The 22,247-nt window shown below is 38.8% G+C and overlaps 1 protein-coding gene across 1 annotated transcript in view; it reads left to right on the forward strand.

Moving 5' to 3' along the window:
- Window positions 1–22,247, forward strand: part of LOC124776986 (xanthine dehydrogenase-like) — a 437,142-nt gene that overhangs the window by 53,442 nt on the left and 361,453 nt on the right. The window contains exon 2 of the mRNA XM_047252231.1: window positions 22,075–22,121. Coding sequence (XP_047108187.1) covers window positions 22,076–22,121 — 46 coding nt within the window. The 5' untranslated portion in view covers window position 22,075. The remainder of the gene's footprint in view (window positions 1–22,074; window positions 22,122–22,247) is intronic.

Genomic DNA, 22,247 nt, shown 5'->3' on the forward strand with positions numbered 1-22,247 from the left:
CGCTGCGGCCAGAAAAAGATCTTGCAAGAACAGGACCAAAGATGACTGAAGAGAATCGTATAACGTGACAGAAGTGCAACCTTTCCGCAAATTGCTGCTGATTTCAGTGGTGGGCCATCAACAAGTGTCAGTGTGCAAACAATTCAACAAAATATCATCGATGTGGGCTTTCAGAACCAAAGGCCCACTCGTGTACCCTTGATGACTGTATGACACAAAGCTTTATGCCTCGCTAGGGCCCGTCAACACTGACATTGGACTATTGATGACTGGAAACATGTTGCCTGTCCGGACGTGACTCGTTTCAAATTGTATCGAGCGGTTATGGAGACGCTCTTATGAATCCATGGATCCTAGTTGTCAGCAGGGGACTGTTCTAGCACGTGGAGGCTCTGTAATGATGTGGGTCGTGTGCAGTTTGAGTCATATGAGACCCCTGATACATCTAGATATGACTCTGACAGTTGACACATACTTAAGCATCATGTCTGATCACCTGCATCCATTCAATCTTTGTTGATCCATTATGGACTGTGGGACAACGCCTGACATGTATTTCTTGATATAATAATTTACCAACAGCCGCATGTATTGTAGAAATTTATTTTATGAACTACTCATATGCAACCAGTTTCGGCATTACACTAATGCTATCTTCAGGCCCAGTCTGTGTCGCCTGGCCACCAAGAGCTGTTGCATAGCGATTTGATTCACGGATCCAGTTATAAGGCTCCTTCGTTGTATAGCGATTTTACAACTGTGATGTGTGGGGCCTGAAGATGGCATCAATGTAATGCCGAAACTAGTTCCTTATAAGAAGTATGTAAAATAAATTTCTGCAATACATACGGCTGTTGGTAAATTATTGTATCAAGAAATGCATCCATTCATGTCCATTGTGCATTGCGATGGGCTTGCGTAATTCAATCAGGGCAATGCACATACCACAGGTCCAGAATTTCTACAGAGTGGCTCCAGCAACACTCTTCTGAGTTTAAACACTTCTGCTGGCCACCGAACTCCCTAGACATGAACATTATTGAGCATATTTGGGATCCCTTGCAACGCGCTGTTCAGAAGAGATCCCCACCCCCTTGTACTTTTACGGATTTATGGACAGGTCTGCAGGATTCATGGTGTCAATTTCCTACAGCATTACTTCAGACATTAGCTGAGTCCATACCACATTATGTTGTGGCACTTCTGTATACTCACAGGGGCCCTACACGATACTGGGAAGGTGTATTAGTTTCTTTGGCTCTTCAGTGTATAATCATATATACATACATACATACATACATACATACATACACTTCTCTTCCTAGATTAAGATTTGCTATGTCGTTTAAAGAGTGCAATTTCAGGGTACTACATGATAATAGAAGCACAAAAGGAAATTAACTTTTATTGCTTACTAGATAAATTGATGTTTAATTTATTTGTTTGTGATGAATCCTTGTAATTTCCTTAGGTAAGTCACACTGCTTCATGCACCATCTCAAGTTGTTTACACTACTATTTGGACAACAGCAGAGAGTATGTTCCATGTCACTAGTTAGGCCTATGGTAGGTGCTACTAAATATAGCATCCAGTAAACTAAATGTCACATTAAGTGGAGGTATTGTAACGAGTTTAGGGAGAAACCCTTAGATGAAACTGAACATAACAAGTAATTAATGTTGGTTGAGTGGTTAAGGTACATTTTAAACCTAGCAAGTGCGATTATGACGCACTTACAATAGATGACTGTAACTTAAAAAGAATTGTGAAAAGCCCAAGTCTGCAGTGGAACATAACAAAGAGTTAAAGTGATCTTTGAATCCAAGAATTCAAGAAGGTTAGAAATGGTTTCCACTGAGCAGGTGCAGAGAAGACCTATGGACAATAAGAAGATTAGCGCAAGTGAGCTGTGCTGGACTGCAGAGAGTTGGACCCTAAGTAATGTATATGACTGTCTAATGACAAATATAGCAAGCACTGTAATAACCTGGAATGAGGCCAGAAAGATTCGTACAGTAAATGCAGGAGCATTAAGTTAATCAGTGGAATGCAATACACTATATAAAAAGTTACCAACTGCAATTATAAACTTGTTTATAATCAAAACCTTCATTCTATCAGAAATGTTTACACTTTCTGAGTGATAAATAATCCTATAATACACAATAAACCATATGTCTGGTATTGCCACTGGGCAGTAGCCATCATCGTGACAAGCAACCAACATCGTATTGTTCTTGTATATTCTATAATATTAAGTTTACATGTCTAACAGTATCGAACCAAACCGTTCTCTGCACTTACACCGATAAAATGAAGTTGCATGTAGATATTAGCGAATCAGTTTATTTATTAATCTATGATGAATGCCTATTATAAATGAATTAAGGCGCACAAAAACACTAATAAGTCGATGTTACTGCGATTTGCAATTAAAAAGATAGAAATCGGTGTCAGCAGACACATTGTGAGATAATCTGTCTGTCAGAATAAGTATTTTATTTACAGCATCATTAACGTAGGAGTGGTAGTCTATTTTCATATATGAGGGATGTCTGAAACGTTCTCGGTCTCACACAGATTTCGCAGCACTATTCGTGTGATTTTTTTCCTCTTACATTGGTACTCGTGTTAGCAGATGTCACGCAACACTGCAAGTCATTCCAGGCAGAAGTTGAGTGCAGACAGTCCCTTTAAACAGCTGTGGTGCGCGTGGCGTTGAAAATGAAAAAATAAAATAAAAAAACAAAACAAAAAACAACGAGTACCGTGTATCATTTACATTTTTCATAAAAGAAGGTTTAACACCGACGGAAATTTGTTTGCGGCTTGTAAATGTGTATGGCGACTCTTCACCTTCGATTCCCACCGTGAAGAAATGGTGCCCGAATTTAAACGTTGTCGTGAAAGCGTCCAAGATGATCCACTCCAAGGCTGTCCAAGGCGTAGAAGCACATCAGAAATCATCGACAGAGTTCAAGATATGATTTTGTAAGATCATCGAATAAAGGTGCATGAAACTGCTAATGCTCTAGGGATATCAAAGGAATGTGTTGGTCACATCTTGCGGCAGTAATTGAACATGAAAAAGCTTTGTGCAGGATGGGTGCTGAGTGTGCTCACTGGGGATGACAAACATATTCACACGACACTTTCCGAAAAGCTTGGTGCGTTTTAAGAAAAACAGAAGCAATTTTTTGTGCTTGGTATGTAGCAGTGGATCAAGCATGTCATCACTACCCACCTGAATCCCAACAGCAATCTATGCAGTGGATGTAAGTCAGTTCTTCAACTACAAAGAAAGCAAGGATGGTGACATCACCGACATAGATCATGGTGTCGATGTTCTTAGATACGGAAGGAATTTTATTGATTGACTACCTTGGAAAAGGTAAAACCATAACTGCAGAATATTATTCTCAACTTCTAATAAAACTGCACGCAAGTATTCGTAAAACAAGACACGAATTAAAGAAGAAAAAAAATCATCTTTCACCAGGACATTGCACCTGCACACAAAAGTGTATTATCAAAAGAGGAAATTAAGGGATTTGAAGTATGAAATGCTGAAACATCCACCCTACCTCCCAGACTAGGCTCCCTTGAAATTTCCATCTATTCTCACAAATGAAGAAATTTATCGATGGTCAGCACTTTTCATCCAATCAGGACGACATTGCGGCTGTAGATGGGTACTTTGCAACACTTCTGGAGGAACACTACAGAGACAGGGTAATGGCATTGGTACACTTATGGATCAAATTGTTGGAATTAGAGGAGATTAAGTTGAAAAATAAAACTTCTTTGAAAGCATAAATTGTCGTTTGTACTATCAGACCGAGAACTTTTCAGGCCACCCTTGTATATCACAAGTGTTATATGAAGCATGTAAACTTGGTGTGCAGGTGCTCCAGCTTTCAAGAGCTGAAGTGCCATGACGTAGGTGGATGTAGATGGCAAAGGAGGTACTCTTGGGAAGAGAAGAAACGGAGAAAGTGGGAAACTGTTCATGATGTCGATCAAGAAGGAGAGACTCCAGTTTTCTGTCCTCGTAGAGAATGGTAAAGTGGTGTGATTTTATGTATATAGAGACATTTTGGACTGCTTATCAGATCTTGCAGGCGAAAAGAACTTATGTAATGGGTACATATTATGGCTTGGTCTTAGAGGGGATTCTGTCACCTTTCGTTTCACACTAGATAATTCAAGGCCTGTTAATGTACTTCAATAATTCACTTTATTAACGTATAAAACTGCGTCTAACGTCACTATTTAGAAGGAAGACCTTACTGAATAAACTATCTTTTCTTAAAAGTTAAATCTGTAGAGTTGCCTGTGTTTATTATAAATGTTTCCCTGTTTGTTTATGTTCTTTAATTTATGATTCGCGTAACTTGCCTAGCATCAATTATTCAACCGCAGGATGGCATTTCAGTAAATTATTTGCTAATACAGTTGTTGTTGTTGTTGTAGTCTTCAGTCCTGAGACTGGTTTGATGCAGCTCTCCATGCTACTCTATCCTGTGCAAGCTTTTTCATCTCCCAGTACCTACTGCAACCTACATCCTTCTGAATCTGCTTAGTGTATTCATCTCTTGGTCTTCCTCTACGATTTTTACCCTCCACGCTGCCCTCCAATACTAAATTGGTGATCCCTTGATGCCTCAGAACATGTCCTACCAACCGATCCCTTCTTCTGGTCAAGTTGTGCCACGAACTTCTCTTCTCCCCAATCCTATTCAATACTTCCTCATTAGTTATGTGATCTACCCATCTAATCTTCAGCATTCTTCTGTAGCACCACATTTCGAAAGCTTCTATTCTCTTCTTGTCCAAACTATTTATCGTCCATGTTTCACTTCCATACGAATACTTTCAGAAATGACTTCCTGACACTTAAATCAATACTGGATGTTAACAAATTTCTCTTCTTCAGAAACGCTTTCCTTGCCATTGCCAGCCTACATTTTATATCCTCTCTACTTAGACCATCATCAGTTATTTTGCTCCCCAAATAGCAAAACTCCTTTACTACTTTAAGTGCCTCATTTCCTAATCTAATTCCCTCAGCATCACCCGACTTAATTAGACTACATTCCATTATCCTTGTTTTGCTTTTGTTGATGTTCATCTTATATCCTCCTTTCAAGACACTGTCCATTCCATTCAACTGCTCTTCCAAGTCCTTTGCTGTCTCTGACAGAATTACAATGTCATCGGCGAACCTCAAAGTTTTTATTTTTCTCCATGAATTTTAATACCTACTCCGAATTTTTCTTTTGTTTCCTTTACTGCTTGCTCAATATACAGATTGAACAACATCGGGGAGAGGCTACAACCCTGTCTTACTCCCTTCCCGACCACTGCTTCCCTTTCATGTCCCTCGACTCTTATAACTGCCATCTGGTTTCTGTACAAATTGTAAATAGCCTTTCGCTCCCTGTATTTTACCCCTGCCACCTTTAGAATTTGAAAGAGAGTATTCCAGCCAACATTGTCAAAAGCTATCTCTAAGTCTACAAATGCTAGAAACGTAGGTTTGCCTTTCCTTAATCTTTCTTCTAAGATAAGTCGTAAGGTCAGTATTGCCTCACGTGTTCCAGTGTTTCTACGGAATCCAAACTGATCTTCCCCGAGGTTGGCTCCTACTAGCTTTTCCATTCGTCTGTAAAGAATTCGTGTTAGTATTTTGCAGCTGTGACTTATTAAGCTGATAGTTCGGTAATTTTCACATTTGTCAACACCTCCTTTCTTTGGGATTGGAATTATTATATTCTTCTTGAAGTCTGAGGGTATTTCGCCTGTTTCATACATCTTGCTCACCAGATGGTAGAGTTTTGTCAGGACTGGCTCTCCCACGGCCATCAGTAGTTCCAATGGAATATTGTCTACTCCGGGGGCCTTGTTTCGACTCAGGTCTTTCAGTGCTCTGCCAAACTCTTCACGCAGTATCGTATCTCCCATTTCATCTTCATCTACACCCTCTTCCATTTCCATAATATTGTCCTCAAGTACATCGCCCTTGTATAGACCCTCTATATACTCCTTCCACCTTTCTGCTTTCCCTTCTTTGCTTAGAACTGGGTTTCCATCTGAGCTCTTGATATTCATACAAGTCGTTCTCTTATCTCCAAAGGTCTCTTTAATTTTCCTGTAGGCGGTATCTATCTTACCCCTAGTGAGATAGGCCTCTACATCCTTACATTTGTCCTCTAGCCATCCCTGTTTAGCCATTTTGCACTTCCTGTCGATCTCATTTTTGAGACGTTTGTATTCCTTTTTGCCTGTTTCACTTACTGCATTTTTATATTTTCTCCTTTCATCAATTAAATTCAATATTTCTTCTGTTACCCAAGGATTTCTACTAGCCCTCGTCTTTTTACCTACTTGATCCTCTGCTGCCTTCACTACTTCATCTCTCAAAGCTACCCATTCTTCTTCTACTGTATTTATTTCCCCCATTCCTGTCAATTGCTCCCTTATGCTCTCCCTGAATCTCTGTACAACCTCTGGTTCTTTTAGTTTATCCAGGTCCCATCTCCTTAAATTCCCACCTTTTTGCAGTTTCTTCAGTTTTAATCTACAGGTCATAACCAATAGATTGTGGTCAGAGTCCACATCTGCCCCTGGAAATGTCTTACAATTTAAAACCTGGTTCCTAAATCTCTGTCTTACCATTGTATAATCTATCTGATACCTTTTAGTATCTCCAGGGTTCTTCCATGTATACAACCTTCTTTCATGATTCTTAAACCAAGTGTTAGTTATGATTATGTTGTGCTCTGTGCAAAATTCGACCAGGCGGCTTCCTCTTTCATTTCGGTCCCCCAATCCATATTCACCTACTATGTTTCCTGCTCTCCCTTTTCCTACACTCGAATTCCAGTCACCCATGACTATTAAATTTTCGTCTCCCTTCACAATCTGAATAATTTCTTTTATTTCATCATACATTTCTTCAATTTCTTCGTCATCTGCAGAGCTAGTTGGCATATAAACTTGTACTACTGTAGTAGGCGTGGGCTTCGTATCTATCTTGGCCACTACAATGCGTTCACTATGCTGTTTGTAGTAGCTTACCCGCATTCCTATTTTCCTATTCATTATTAAACCTACTCCTGCATTACCCCTATTTGATTTTGTGTTTATAACCCTGTAGTCACCTGACCAGAAGTCTTGTTCCTCCTGCCACCGAACTTCGCTAATTCCCACTATATCTAACTTCAACCTATCAATTTCCCTTTTTAAATTTTCTAACCTACCTGCCCGATTAAGGGATCTGACATTCCACGCTCCAATCCGTAGAACGCCAGTTTTCTTTCTCCTGATAACGACATCCTCTTGAGTAGTCCCCGCCCGGAGATCCGAATGGGGGACTATTTTACCTCCGGAATATTTTACCCAAGAGGAGGCCATCATCATGTAATCATACAGTAAAGCTGCATGCCCTCGGGAAAAATTACGGCTGTAGTTTCCCCTTGCTTTCAGCCGTTCGCAGTACCAGCACAGCAAGGCCGTTTTGGTTATTGTTACAAGGCCAGATCAGTCAATCATCCAGACTGTTGCCCTTGCAACTACTGAAAAGGTTGCTGCCCCTCTTCAGGAACCACACGTTTGTCTGGCCTCTCAACAGATACCCCTCCGTTGTGGTTGCACCTACGGTACGGCCATCTGTATTGCTGAGGCACGCAAGCCTCCCCACCAACGGCAAGGTCCATGGTTCATGGGGGGGAGGGCTAATACAGTAACAGGGCATAAAGCAGTCGGTGTACGGCTCGTACCTATGACTTTTATAAGCCACGCATTACCCACAGCCATACATATGCCCCTCTATCATATTAAATGCAGAGCTAAAGTCGCAGAATGGTAAAACTGAGTGGCTTCTTTCCGCCTTCCTCTGGTGCGTGGTAGAGCGGCATACAACACACGGAAAAGAGAACGAATCACAAAGGAACGGACCTTACGCTCCATAATTGACTACCTTATTTTACCGAGTGGCGCGTTTAACCATACTCATCGCTACTCACTACGATTCTAGTCATTCGAAGATATCAGTCAACAGTTTCTCCGTCATATGAAAGGGCTCTGTTGAAATACCATAGCCAGCTGTCCTGAATCTTGAGTCATCATTGGCCACTTCAAGGTCACTGTAGGGGCGCCGTTTTCGACACCTCCTCGTTACGTGGTTTCTCGGTCGCTAATCGCGGACAGTGTTGTTTATTTCGTGCTTAGGAAACCATCTTAAGTGCGATAACTATGAGTGATGATTTTAAACAGGCTCTTATTGCAACTGTTTTTGAATGGTACCAGAGGCATGCAGAACGTCACACTCGCTTCATATAGGGTAAACTGTGAAAAGAAAAAAAATGGCTCTGAGCTCTATGGGGCTTATCATCTGAGGTCATCAGTCCCCTAGAACTAGAACTACTTAACCCTAACTAACCTAAGGACATCACACACATCCATGTCCGAGGCATAATTTGAACCTACGACTGTAGCAGTCGCGCGGTTCCAGGCTGAAGCGCCTAGAACCGCTCGACCACTGTGGCCGGCTGTGGAAAGAAATTCCAATAAAATGTGGAACACTTCAGTTACATTTTAATAGTGTTTATTTCACCAGACAATGTTTGCTTCATTAATATAATATTGAAACGGAGTCCTTACGTTAACAGCTCAGCAGGAGCTGCATTATTCCTGCACAATGTGTGAGCTCTGCAGTGCGCACCATTCACTGTATTCTCATTGTCTGTAAAGATGTTATGCAAAAAACAAAAAGTTTTCATAAATAGTTCTGCGTTATCAACTTTCGTTCCAAAGGTTTGCGTAGTATTCACCACTTTAGTGCTACAGCTCCTGAAACACAATCAAGTGTTTCTCTGGCATATGAAAGGGCTCTGTTGAAATTTTCCGACTAGTGATCAAGACCTTTCTTAGCATACGGTTTCATCAGTTGTTTTAGCAGAGGTTAAGTTTCATCTCCTATAAAGACAAAGGGGGCTCTGATACCACTGCTTGGGCATAAATCGTTCTCAGGAATGTGAAACATTTCGTTTACCACTTCATCATACAAAACAGACAAACTAAACTGGCCTCTATCACTTTGTTTTGCATATAGACCGACATAAACGTCCCCTGTCGGAGAATACGTTATTATTCCCACTTTGAATGGAACCTTTTCACGATTAGTTTTGGCAAAAACGCTATCCAGCAACAGGGCCGTACTGACGCAATGGGAAAGATACGCCACTGCCAAGAGTGTAGCAACAGAAGTGTGCAAAAACGCACAGAAGAAACAAACGGAAAGACAGTTTAAGAGTTAACCAGTAGAGGAATGTGATATCTACTCCCCAACACACATCTATCTTCTCCTAGCGAGAAGAAGCCTTTCCTCCGACCTGAGACTGTAAACGCACGTATTTCTCACAGCGTGCAAGTAGCATCATAAAGAAATTACCGTCGAACAGGCGTCACATGGGCTATGTATCAACAGAACGTTTGGTTCATATAGCTGCTAGTGGATTTTCTAGTGATATCCCGTGTGCAGTTTAACAGTGTTGATGATGCAATCATTTTGTTCTACAAAATGTAAGGAATGAGAAAAGTAATGGTGGACATGTCGGACCTGCGACCGGGCTTAATCCTTACAACTTCGCTCCTAATCATTCGATTTCAAGGCTCTTTTTATTAAAAAGGAAAGGTCTAAATACGCTCTAGTACCAATTATGTTGCTAATACCCATTACCTAAATATAGCCATTCTGGTTAAAATTTCAAAAAAAGGGTTTTCCAAAGAAAAATATTTCATTTGACAAAATAATCATTTCTGTAATATTTATTTATTCCAAATAGGTTAATTTAAATATAAAAGAAGCATAAAATAAGAAAAAAATGTATTTTCAAAATGGCTGTTATGTAAAATGTAAAGAAAAAAACAGTGTACAAAATCTATTATTGCAGTAAGGAGAAGCAGTTAGTATTATTAAGTGTGTAGATGTCCATTAGCACTTTAGAAATATCTTTTAACTGTCATGGAATAAGTGCACCAGCCATGTCTTTTCTTATTATATTCATTTGCTGAAAAGTAAAGCATACTATTCTTCTGGTGTGAATTCACACATTAGTCGTGGGGGCTCTCCCGGAATCCGAAGTTCTCCTTCTTAATTCAGTCTTCATAACATTTATTGTTTCTTAATATTTTAATATACACTACACTATAACACCACATTCAGAACACACTAAGAAAAAACAAGAAAAGGTTGCAAGTGGGACAAAGGAAATACACAAACACTTCCTTATTTCCGTTCCTACACGTCAAATGGATTTTGTACTGTTCAACCAATTGGCAGCAACTCTAAATAGGGACAGACTGGTCCGCGAAAGAAGATAATAAGAAGTCACATAACAAAGGCCTTCCTTTAATCGAGTCATGACAGTGCTCAGCACCTTCTTGTTTCATGAGAGTTTATTATCCTCTGCATTATCCTAGTCACAAATTCCAGTCCACTTCGAGGTGCTCAACGCATAACCATGACTGAAGTTCATTGTCAACATCATTAACATCAGTGTCATCATAAAAATATACTCCATTTGATATTTCATAATCAGCTTCTTCCTCACTCTCATTTTGGCATTTCTATGGATCAGCAGAACAAGAACATAAGTCTGTGTAAGAATATTTAGAGCACCTTTCCACAGTGGAACATACTTTAATGGACCACATGAACATTTGATGACTGAGAGAAACTGTCAGACATTGTAGATAGTTCAGGATTCTCATTTTGTGCCGTATGCTATATGGCTAGAGGACAAATGTAAGGATGTAGAGGCTTATCTCACTACGGGTAAGATAGATACTGCCTACAGGAAAATTAAAGAGACCTTTGGAGAGAAGAGAACCATTTGTATGAATATCAAGAGCTCAGATGGAAACCCAGTTCTAAGCAAAGAAGGTAAGGCAGAAAGGTGGAAGGAGGATATAGAGGGTTTATACAAGGGCGATGTACTTGAGAACAATATTATGGAAATGGAAGAGGATGTAGATGAAGACGAAATGGGAGATAAGAAACTGCGTGAAGAGTTTGGCAGAGCACTGAAAGACCTGAGTCGAAACAAGGCTCCGGGAGTAGACAACATTCCACTAGAACTACTGCAGGCTTGGGAGAGCCAGTCATGACAAAACTCTACCATCTGGTGAGCAAGATGTATGAGACAGGCGAAATACCCTCAGACTTCAAGAAGAATATAATAATTCCAATCCCAAAGAAAGCAGGTGTTGACAGATGTGAAAATTACCGAACTATCATTTTAATAAGTCACAGCTGCAAAATACTAACGCGAATTCTTTACAGGCGAATGGAAAAACTGGTAGAAGCGGACCTCGGGGAAGATCAGTTTGGATTCCGTAGAAATGTTGGAACACATGAGGCAATACTAACCTTACGACTTATCTTAGAAGAAAGATTAAGGAAAGGCAAACCTACGTTTCTAGCATTTGTAGACTTAGAGAAAGCTTTTGACAATGTTAACTGGAATACTCTCTTTCAAATTCTGAAGGTGGCAGGGGTAAAATACAGAGAGCGAAAGGCTATTTACAATTTGTACAGAAATCAGATGGCAGTTATAAGAGTCGAGGGGCATGAAAGGGAAGCAGTGGTTGGGAAGGGAGTGAGACAGGGTTGTAGCCAATCCCCAATTTTATTCAGTTTGTATATTGAGCAAGCAGTAAACGAAACAAAAGAAAAATTCAGAGTAGAAAATAAGATCCATGGAGAAGAAATAAAAACTTTGAGGTTCGCCGATGACATTGTAATTCTGTCAGAGACAGCAAAGGACTTGGAAGAGCAGCTGAACGGAATGGACAGTCTTGAAACTTGGTTACAAGCTAAATATCAACAAAAGCAAAATGAGGATAATGCAATGTAGCCGAATTAAATGGGGTGATGCTGAAGGAATTAGATTAGGAAATGAGACATCTAAAGTAGCAAATGAGTTTTGCTATTTGAGGAACAAAGTAACTGATGATGGTCGAAGTAGAGAGGATATAAAATGTAGACTGGCAATGGCCTGGAAAGCGTTTCTGAAGAAGAGAAATTTGTTAACATCGAGTATAGATTTAAGTGTCAGGAATTCGTTTCTGAAAGTATTTGTATGGAGTGTAGCCATGTATGGAAGGGAAACATGGATGATAAATATTTTGGACAAGAAGAGAACAGAGGCTTTCGAAATGTGGTGCTACAGAAGAATGCTAAAGATTAGATGGGTAGATCACATAACTAATGAGGAGGTATTGAATAGAATTGGGGAGAAAAAGAAGTGACCAGTTGGTAGGACATGTTTTGAGGCATCAAGTGATCACAAATTTAGCATTGGAAGGCAGCGTGGAGGGTAAAAATCGTAGAGGGCGACCAAAAGACGAATACACTAAGCAGATTCAGAAGGATGTAGGTTGCAGTAAGTACTGGGAGATGAAGAAGCTTGCACAGGATAGAGTAGCATGGAGAGCTGCATCAAACCAGTCTCAGGACTGAAGACCACAACAACAACAACATGCTATATCAAGGCTTGAAGATATGTTCTTTATATGGCCAGACACAGAATATCTGGTTTCGGAGGCACCCATTCATCCACTTGCTATCAGCAATGTTGTCTTTGGGATTCTTAAGTGCACAGAGCATATAAAGCTTCCATAATTCGGAATGTTTCTTTATTAAAATCATGTTTTCCCAGGGATGACAAAGTGTCAAGAGCAGTTTCATCAGCATCCATAAATGTATCTTGTTGTCTTTGGCCTCTTATTGCATATTTCAGAAAATTATCTAAGTATGTGTCAAAGATAACACGAATCTCAGAAAACTCACCACATTTTGAAAAAAAAAGTTTTGCAATACTGATTTGTGAAAACAGGAATTTTCTTGTCTCCTTTCCTACATTTAGTTTGTGAATCTCTGTAATGCTACCAACAACTGTAACTGAATATCTTTCTCCTTCATTGTGAGTTGAACTAGCCACATTTTTAGTTTCTTGTCGGTCCATTTCTAAATCTGTCTCCTTAGATGCAAGATTTTGTAAATGGTGCATGAGTTTACTTTTAACTTGCATGTAGTACATTGTTCCATCAGCTGCGAACATGGAATGTGAAACTACAGATAGTTCATACTTTCCAAAACTTTCCTACTGTTGATTTCTAGACGTTACTGACATAAAATTACTAGATACTTGAAGAGTCTTCTTTAAGTTCCACTACACCAAGTTTTGTTTTCAGTTTTATTTTCTTTCCCATTGTTCCGAAAAGCTTCAACTTGTTTTATGGGAGAGGTTCTCAGATGTTATCAGTACCACCAACAATTCGTTTGTGTACTAAGTTCAAATGTTACTCTAAACCTAATTCTGACATGACACAAATGTCAGATTGTACTTCAGATTGAGCAATCGTCATTGTCACAATACTAAGTAGGTTATTAATTTTGCAGTCAAATGGATTGATGAAATTTTTGAAACAATTAATGATATTCAGTTTTTTTTTCACAACGATAAGCGAATGTTTGGGATCTTTACGGCGAATTAAAACCTTTACTCGTTCTTTACTATCGGAACTAATCTTTAACCATTCAGGAATTGTGAAGAAAAATTTATTTAGAGCTTGTGCATTTTGCGTGATACCTGCAATACCTCTATATAATTTAATTTTTCGTTTTTCCTGCTCAAGTGCAGAATGGGAGACCACTTTTGTTTGGGGCCCAGGCATTTTGCAGTTGTACCCACGTTTCATAATTGGTCTCCCGCAACCTTTCCATTTTAACTGTTTCCCATGCACACAATGCACTGTAGTTGCGAATGTCCAATGCAAAAAGTACTTAGAGAATTCATTCACTGCACTCTGTCTTAGTCCCCAGTTGACACTACACACTGTAATCTTACCGTCCCACGTATCACTACTAAAATTCTCATTCTTTGCACAAATTTTGAAAGCTTCAAGAGGCGTAAGATATACAAGAGAATAACTTTTTACTTATCTTCATTATCTCATTGTTGTTGCCGATGGCTCAAAGTCTTGTTAGGGGTATATTCTTGTAGCAGAAATTTCGATTTTGTAGGTTCTTGATGACTAAATATCTTATGAAGATTTGCCTGTATTATTCTTGAATTTTAGTCTTTGCCACATCTTTCAACATCACACCGTTTTTACATTTCCCACATTAAAAAAACCAATAATTGCATTGTTGTTGACAACTTCGAAAACGTCTATTTCCTTCAGAGAGATGCCCACCACTACTTACATTCTGTGGCACTCACATTATCCCAAAGAAGAAACTTCGCTAAAATATATCATTATTTTTTAAATCATCTAGAAATAAATTTAATAATTTGCATTAGATTGTGCAATTAATAATATGAATTTTAAGTATGCCACAAATTTTGTAATATCTTTTTAAAAGAAGAGTAATTTTAACTGTTAGTACATATATATTGTAACACATTAATTTCTTTTTTGTACTTTTTATCCTGAATTATAATACATCATATACAAAATCATATCAATTCCTTTAGTGAAACAGCTGAGATAATTTTAACCTATGCAAGAATCGATAGTATACATGGTATCTGCTATCTCTATAAAAAAAAAGGTTATATTAGGGGAGGGTGATTCATTATAACACTCTCTAATAAACGAAAGAAGAATAAGCGCTATCCCCACGCAATTCAAAATCATCTTCAGGGTGGATTCTCTTAACAAAAGTCTGTTAACTGTTTCTACAGTTCTAGTTCCTTTATATCTTCTATCATATAGTGGTTTGCTGTTCTAGTGGCTTTTGAGTTTCTATTTTTCTGTGCATTTATCACCTTCCCCTAGATAACTTGAATGTTTTCTTTAAATGTCAGACTTCTCTCTTGAAACTCATTTAAGAGAAGAATGAAAATAGCATATAGTGTAGTGACATGGGCTCTGAAGGATTGGTGAACAGATTTTCCTTCCAATATGTGATGCTCCGTACATTCGCCAAAAATACCACTTTCAATCCGTATGTCAGGGATGCCAGATGATTCTGTATCCTTTCCTAAGGCTTGAAGTGCTGTCACTATGGTATGTAGGTCTCCTGGGACTATCACCCAGTTAATGGTAGGAAAACTTCATTTGTTAATTTTTAAGAGGATGGTAAAACCTAAATCTTCTGTACCTATCAACTTGCTGTGTGGTTCCCAAGATCTTTTCATTAACCTTTTCTATGTATTTCAGTGCTGAACTGGAAGAAGGAGCAAGTCAGACACACGTTTTTTGTTTGATATTATGCATAGTTGCATGGTGTGTTGACCAAGTTGATAAAATTTGTTCACTACTGGCACTGAGACAAGCATTCCCTGAATGAGATTTTCGCTCTGCAGCGGAGTGTGCACTGATATGAAAATTCCTAGCACATTAAAACTGTGTTGGACCGAGACTCGAACTGGAGACCTTTGCCTTTCGCAGACAAGCACTCTACCATCTGAGCTACCCAAGCATGGCTCACACACTGCCCCCGCAGCTTTACTTCTTTCCAGTACCTCGTCTCCTACCTTCCAAATTTCACAGAAGCTCTCCTGCGAACGCTGCAGAATTAGCGCTCCTGGAAGAAGGGATATTGCGGAGACATGGCTCTGCCACAGCCTGGGGGATGTTTCCAGAATTATATTTTCACTCTGCAGCGGAGTGTGTGCTGATATGAAACTTCCTGGCAGATTAAAACTGTGTGTCAGACCGAGACTGGGACTCAGGACCTTTGCCTTTCATGGGCAAATCCTCTATCGTTTGTGCTACCCATCATACTCACACCCCATACTCACAACTTTGCCTCTGCCAGTACCTCGTCTCGTACCTTCCAAACTTGCCTATGAGAGGCAAAGGTCCCGAGTTTGAGTCTCGGTCCGGCACAAAGTTTTAATCTGTCAGGATGTTTCAAGCACTTCCTGCTATATCTTGGGTTGCTGCTTCTCTGAGACACTGTTGTTTTATTGAAGAAGGCAACTGAGCGTTCATTGTAGGACTCTTTTGTTTACTGTTCTGGAAACAGAACATGCTATCAATGGATATATGCTTTTTTCAGCATCAGGAAACAGTAAGCCTGCAAGATTATCCTGAACATCTCTTCTTCAGTTTTCAGGTACGTGTCAATGACTGAATCATGAAGTGTCTTTTCTCCTATCGAGTGTATCTTTTTGGAAATCCATGGCAAAATGAATAAATCTTCCTTGAATCACATCTGGCAGCAGGTACAGTTCATAATTTGCATTCCTCTTCAAAATTACAGCCTTGGCTATATTGTTCACCAGCTCTCAAACACATGCATTGTGAACTGAAATTCCAGTGCAATGTAAGAGGTTTACCAGGTTTGAGCTTCGTCAACTGATACATAGGTGGGCCAATGGAAACTTGCCAAGAGAGTTATTGAGTGTGTTTACTTTTATCTGATAATCTTGCGACATGTATAGATTAGTATTTGAGATAAACGACTAGCACTGATATCAGTCTCATTAATTATTTTTCTCTCTGCAGTTACAGAATTTTTCCAATTAAACACCATTTGAAAAAACCAAAGTCTGTTCCTATATTTGATCTGAATCTGCTTTCAAACTCCCATTAAAATTCTAGCTTCCAGAATGAGATTTTCACTCTGCAGCGGAGTGTGCACTGATATGAAACTTCCTGGCAGATTAAAACTGTGTGCCGGACCGAGACTCGAATTCGAGACCTTTGCCTTTCGTGGGCAAGTGCTCTACCATCTGAGCTACCAAAGCACGACTCACACCCCGTCCTCACAGCTTTACTTCAGCCAGTACCTCGTCTCCTACCTTTCAAACTTTACAGAAGCTCTCCTGCCCACCTTGCAGACCTAGATCCCGAGTTCGAGTCTCGGTCTGGCACACAGTTTTAATCTGTCAGGAAGTTTCAAAATTCCAGCTGTTGGCATTCAATGGAGATTTTCGTATCACTTTGGCAGGTGTACATTAATGTACATTAATGATCTCTCATCAGTTACGCTGCCAGAAGCAGAGTTCGTTTTGTTTGCAGATGACACAAGTATTGCAATAAATAGTATGTCGAGTGTAGTTCTAGAAAGATCTGCTAACGATATTTTCATGGATATTAATAAATGGTTTAAAGCCAACTCATTGACATTAAACTTTGAAAAGACTCACTACATGCAATTCAGAAACCTGTAAGAGGTTTCCACCCAGCATATGCATAAAGTATGAAGAAGAGCAGAGAGAAGAGGTTGACAGTCTTAAATTCCTGGGATTACAACTTGATAATAAATTAAGTTGAGAGGAGCACACCACAGAACTACAGAAACGCCTTAACAAATCTGTATTTGCAATTAGAGTGTTAGCAGACATAGGCGACATAAAAGTGGAAAAGCTTGCATACTTTGCCTACTTTCATTCCATAATGTCGTACGGTATAATATTTTGGGGTAACTCTTCAAGTCAAACAAAAGTTTTCAGAGTCCAAAAGCGTGTAATACGTATTATTTGTGGAGTAAATTCACGGACGTCATGTAGAAACCTCTTCAAAGAACTGAGTATACTAACCACTGCCTCTCAGTATATTTACTCCTTAATTAAATTTGTCCTAAATAATATATCTCTTTTTCCAACAAACAGCTCAGTTCATACATACAATACCAGGAACAAAAATGATCTGCACAAAGACTTAAAAGCACTTACTTTAGTTCAAAAAGGGGTCCACTATTCAGGAACACTCATCTTCAATAATTTGCCAGCAAACATACAAAATTTAATTACAAATAAAGATCAATTTAAAAGGAGCCTGAAAGACTTACTAGCGGCCAACTCCTTCTACTCCATAGACGAATTTTTTAATAGAAACAAATGATGTATTGTATATATTCATACTATTAGTATTGTTATTTCAGCAAAAAAAAAAAAAGTTAACATATTATACATCCACGAGGATCTCCTCAGCATGGATCTATGTAACGAAAAACTAATCTAATCTAATCTAGGAAGCACTTTAAAATCTTCTTCAATGGTGTTTTCTCCTAGATTCGCAACAGCTGCATCTTTTGTACCCTTGAGACAAACCGTTTCAGATTCGCTTCATCGTTTTGAAGCAAAAAACATTATTCCTAGAATATGTTCTTCGAGAACCCTCATTGTCACTAACTTTGAAGATAGTTCCAATCCAGTGGAATGAGACACATTCAAATATGTGTTGTGCAGAGCAGCCATACATTGACTTACATTAAATGTATTCACAATTGAGAATAAGAATAATCATACCATTCTACAGCTGATGGTTGTCCTTATTCACAATTGTGAATACATTTAATGTACTTCATAACGGCTGTAGTCGCCACAGCGCCTGTTTCTTTGGACATGCATGTCCAAAGGAACATTGCATTGTAATCAGAATAACACAGGCACTGCAATATCGTATACATGTGACAAGTCATTCCTCATGAAACTCTAACATACTCAGAAACTCAATATTTCAAGCCACTATTGCCATTGAATTATGTTTTCTTCTGACCTTAAATAGTGCTGTACGTGACATACGTTACATTTTAGGTCCAGCATGCAATATGATACAAAATATTAACTGTGTATGCATATGTAGGATGGATTGCCACATTCAGTCTCACAATACATGTCTGATTTCCACTCAACTCAACAGCATTGTTGAAATTAGCCTCTCTTTCATCTTAAGAAACATGTTGCAACTAGTATTTTCAGGTTGCTTTGGAATCACAAACGAAACAATTTTATTTATCATACTGTGAAATTTGACGTCGTATAAAACGCTTAGAGACAACCAGATCCTCTACTTGAGTCACTTCTTCATTTTCTTTTGTCAGAAAACTGTTGTCACACAGCTGTAGCCTTTTTTTGTGAGTGAAATTCTTGTAGCAGCTAAGGTGCCATCTGATCTGCATTTTCACACCTACCATCTTCTCACTGGGAGCACTTGGTTATGGTTTCTGAGTGTTTTTTGTAGGTGTTTTCCCCAGGATTTTCAACCACCTTCTCTCTTCCTTCCGTATTACAAATCGCACATGTTTCACTGTACGTACTTCATTTTCCTCTGTCTGGAGGATCAGCTTTAACAATTGACTTCAAATTTTCACTCATTTCCTCTGTTTTCTGGCGCCTAAAACGAAAATATCCAAATACGAGAAAACAATACAATGTAATACGGCCATTTATAATCAAACATGGATAGTAACTTTAATCTACACATTTACTGACAGAGTGGCAGGCTGACAGATATTTTTTTGAAATTTTGACCAAAACAGCTATATTCACACAAAAAGTGCTAATACCGTAAGTGTATAAAGTACATAGACCTTTCTATTCTTAAAAGATAGAGTTAAAATCGAATGATTAGGAGCGATTAAGCGGGCGATGACTCATCATTTTCCCCATCCCCCATCCAGTCACGTGTCTGACATGTTCATATCACTTTTCTCATTCCCTACTTTATAAGGAACAAAATGATACCATCCACAATACTCTGCCATTAAACTGCACACAGGATAAAAATAAGTGACACTAGAAAACTGCCTGTGCCACTTTCAAAATATCTTCAACAATTGAGGTTTTGCTTCTACGGGGATGTCATACATTCAAAGGTTGGCGAGCATGTGCTGAAGCACTGGCTTCCGGCTTATGCCGATTACTGCCAACTTAGGACTGGAATGAAATTGTTTAAGCTAAAGTGCTTCAAAGTACGTTATAGAATAATAAGTGAAATGGGAAATAAATATAACATGCAACATACCATTTCCTCTCACTTCATTTGACTGTCAGGGACGCCTTGAATGAGGGCTCTTTCACCTATTCTGACAGATGTGCAAAGGATATGTCAAATATGGCAGAAACATCGATAAAGCTGTGCTAGTTAATGAAATAGCGACTTTTAAATTCTAGTAGAAAGAGCTGTTGCAGAGCACTGACACAGCTTCACATATGGATATTTAGAAGCTTTTTTTAAAAGTGCGGTTTACGAAACATTTATTCAAACACTGAAATAACTTTGAGAATCTTTGTGACAATTTCAATGATTGCAGTATCCTGTCAACGCAGTTTCAGCAAATTAAAGATGATAAATAAACTACTTAAGATCATGTAGCCCTTCCGGTACGGTATAGGTGAAGCTGGCTGTCAAATTCAGTATATTGAGAGAAAACGACACAAACGCCAAATTTTGCTTCAATGACATACCGTTAATCAATAAATTTGCTCCGCCCAAAACAAGAAAATGGAAAGGAATATCATAAAAACACAAATCTAGGAAAGGAATATTTTCTCGACTCTTTAATTGCAGTCCCTTTTCTTTTGTTTCCAGTTAACAATTTATCCACCAAAATAAACAAAATCTGTCTTTCATTATACTTAATACTAAAAATTCTAGCTGCTGTTAAACAATTTATTCTGTGCAATATTTCTCATCTATAGCTAATTTAAGTAATACTTTTCAATGAAGCTTCATTTTCATTAGCTACTTCACTAATGACAAGATTTCCTCAATTTGTATTAGAAAATGGAAGAAGGTAGTTCTTCTGGGGGACGAGGGGAGATACGGCATTTTTGGAAGCTCTGGCAGGGGCTCAGAATCACCTCGGTATGGCTCTGTCCAGCAATGTCTGATGCTCGTGTTTAGATTTGAGCTTGTACCAACAATGAAAAAACTAGTCCGACTTACTCGTATTGTTAACAAATTTTGCCTACCGGCATTGGTATGGAAACAGACGGTCTGTCTATAAATTAGATTACTGTCGTAACACTCGTGCATCTCATTCGAGAATTATGCTCAAGTGTGTGGTACCCATACCAAATAGAGCTCACAGGGGATACTGGACATCTACAGAATTGGATAGTATGCATGATCAAAGGTTTGATAGGTTGACGTGAGAGCTTCACGAAAATAATGAAAAACGTGCAGTGACAGACGCTTGAGAAAAGGTGTGAAGTATCCTGTGAAAACGTTCTTATAAAGCCTGTGTGCAGCATGTATGTACGGCTTCTGTTGGGACCGCTTAGACGAAATAAGACTAATTCCACCGCATGCATGGGCATTAACCCAGCCATTCTTACCTCCACGCTGGAAGAAATCATGGCATATGGTACACTGAGAAGAACAGTTCGCCATGCACTTCAAAACGGCTTACAAAGCATGAATGAAGGTGTCTAAGCAGATCGCATGTGCTAGTTACCTTAGTCGATAATTTTTGATCTTTTCTGTTCGCCACATCTGGAGTTTCACTTTTATTTTAATTAGGTGTTGCATGCGGAATCATAAAGGCCGTTCGTTCTTTCCCGTTTACGATCAGTGCGAAAGTAAGCGTGCCCTATGTTTTTTTTATATAACTTTTCTTAATTACAGCACGTTTAATCATGAGTTAGTTTCTGGAGGTTCATGATGGATTAGGTCTGCATCATCCAAAAATCCTTGTGTTAGCAAGGTGTTTTCTCATAAGTCTGTCGTGGAAACAGAATTCTCAGCAGCATAACTTTTACTCTTAGTCAATTACTGTTTTGATTTTTTGATGCAGTTGAAAATCATTACCAGTACATGACTGGCAAAAGGGTACTGATGGTGGCATAAAATTCCTGATAACCAGGAAGTGTACCAATTCCCAGGAATAAAGCTGAAATTTCTTCTGATGATGTCATTTGTGAGAAGGAGATGTTAAGCTTGGTGGCCCCTTGTTGCTAGACACTAGTCAATGGTTGTGCTTAACTTAAGATTTCATCTTCATCCATTTCTTCCATTTGTCATTAATATAAACATATTCCACATATTTTATTTACCTGCTTGAAGCTGTTGCGCAGAAGGCACGCAAACTTTTAAGTGAAAAGGTGTCCAAAGTATCCTAAAAAAGAAAACACTCACCATTAAAGTTGCGATTAAAACAAATTCCAGCTTCTTCTCCCATATGACAAATAATTTGTGTACCAGTAATGTACAGTGTTTAAATACTTTTAATTATCCATTAAGTTACACATTTAGCTGTATAATTTGTAAGCATTTCTGTTTTACTGATGGTTCCCTTATAAACACAAAAAAATATTTTTCAGGATGGAAACAGAAGCTGTATTTTACATAAATGGAGTGAGACATGCCGGTGAGTTTACATTACGAGATACAGTGAAGTACAATGTAATAGGCTATCTATATATTTAAAGTGTAGTGGGTACACAAATTCTTGTATGAAACAAAAGTAGGTCTCATTATTTAATGAAAATGATGG

Source organism: Schistocerca piceifrons, chromosome 2 (assembly GCF_021461385.2).
Source record: "Schistocerca piceifrons isolate TAMUIC-IGC-003096 chromosome 2, iqSchPice1.1, whole genome shotgun sequence".
Classification (NCBI taxonomy): domain Eukaryota; kingdom Metazoa; phylum Arthropoda; class Insecta; order Orthoptera; family Acrididae; genus Schistocerca; species Schistocerca piceifrons.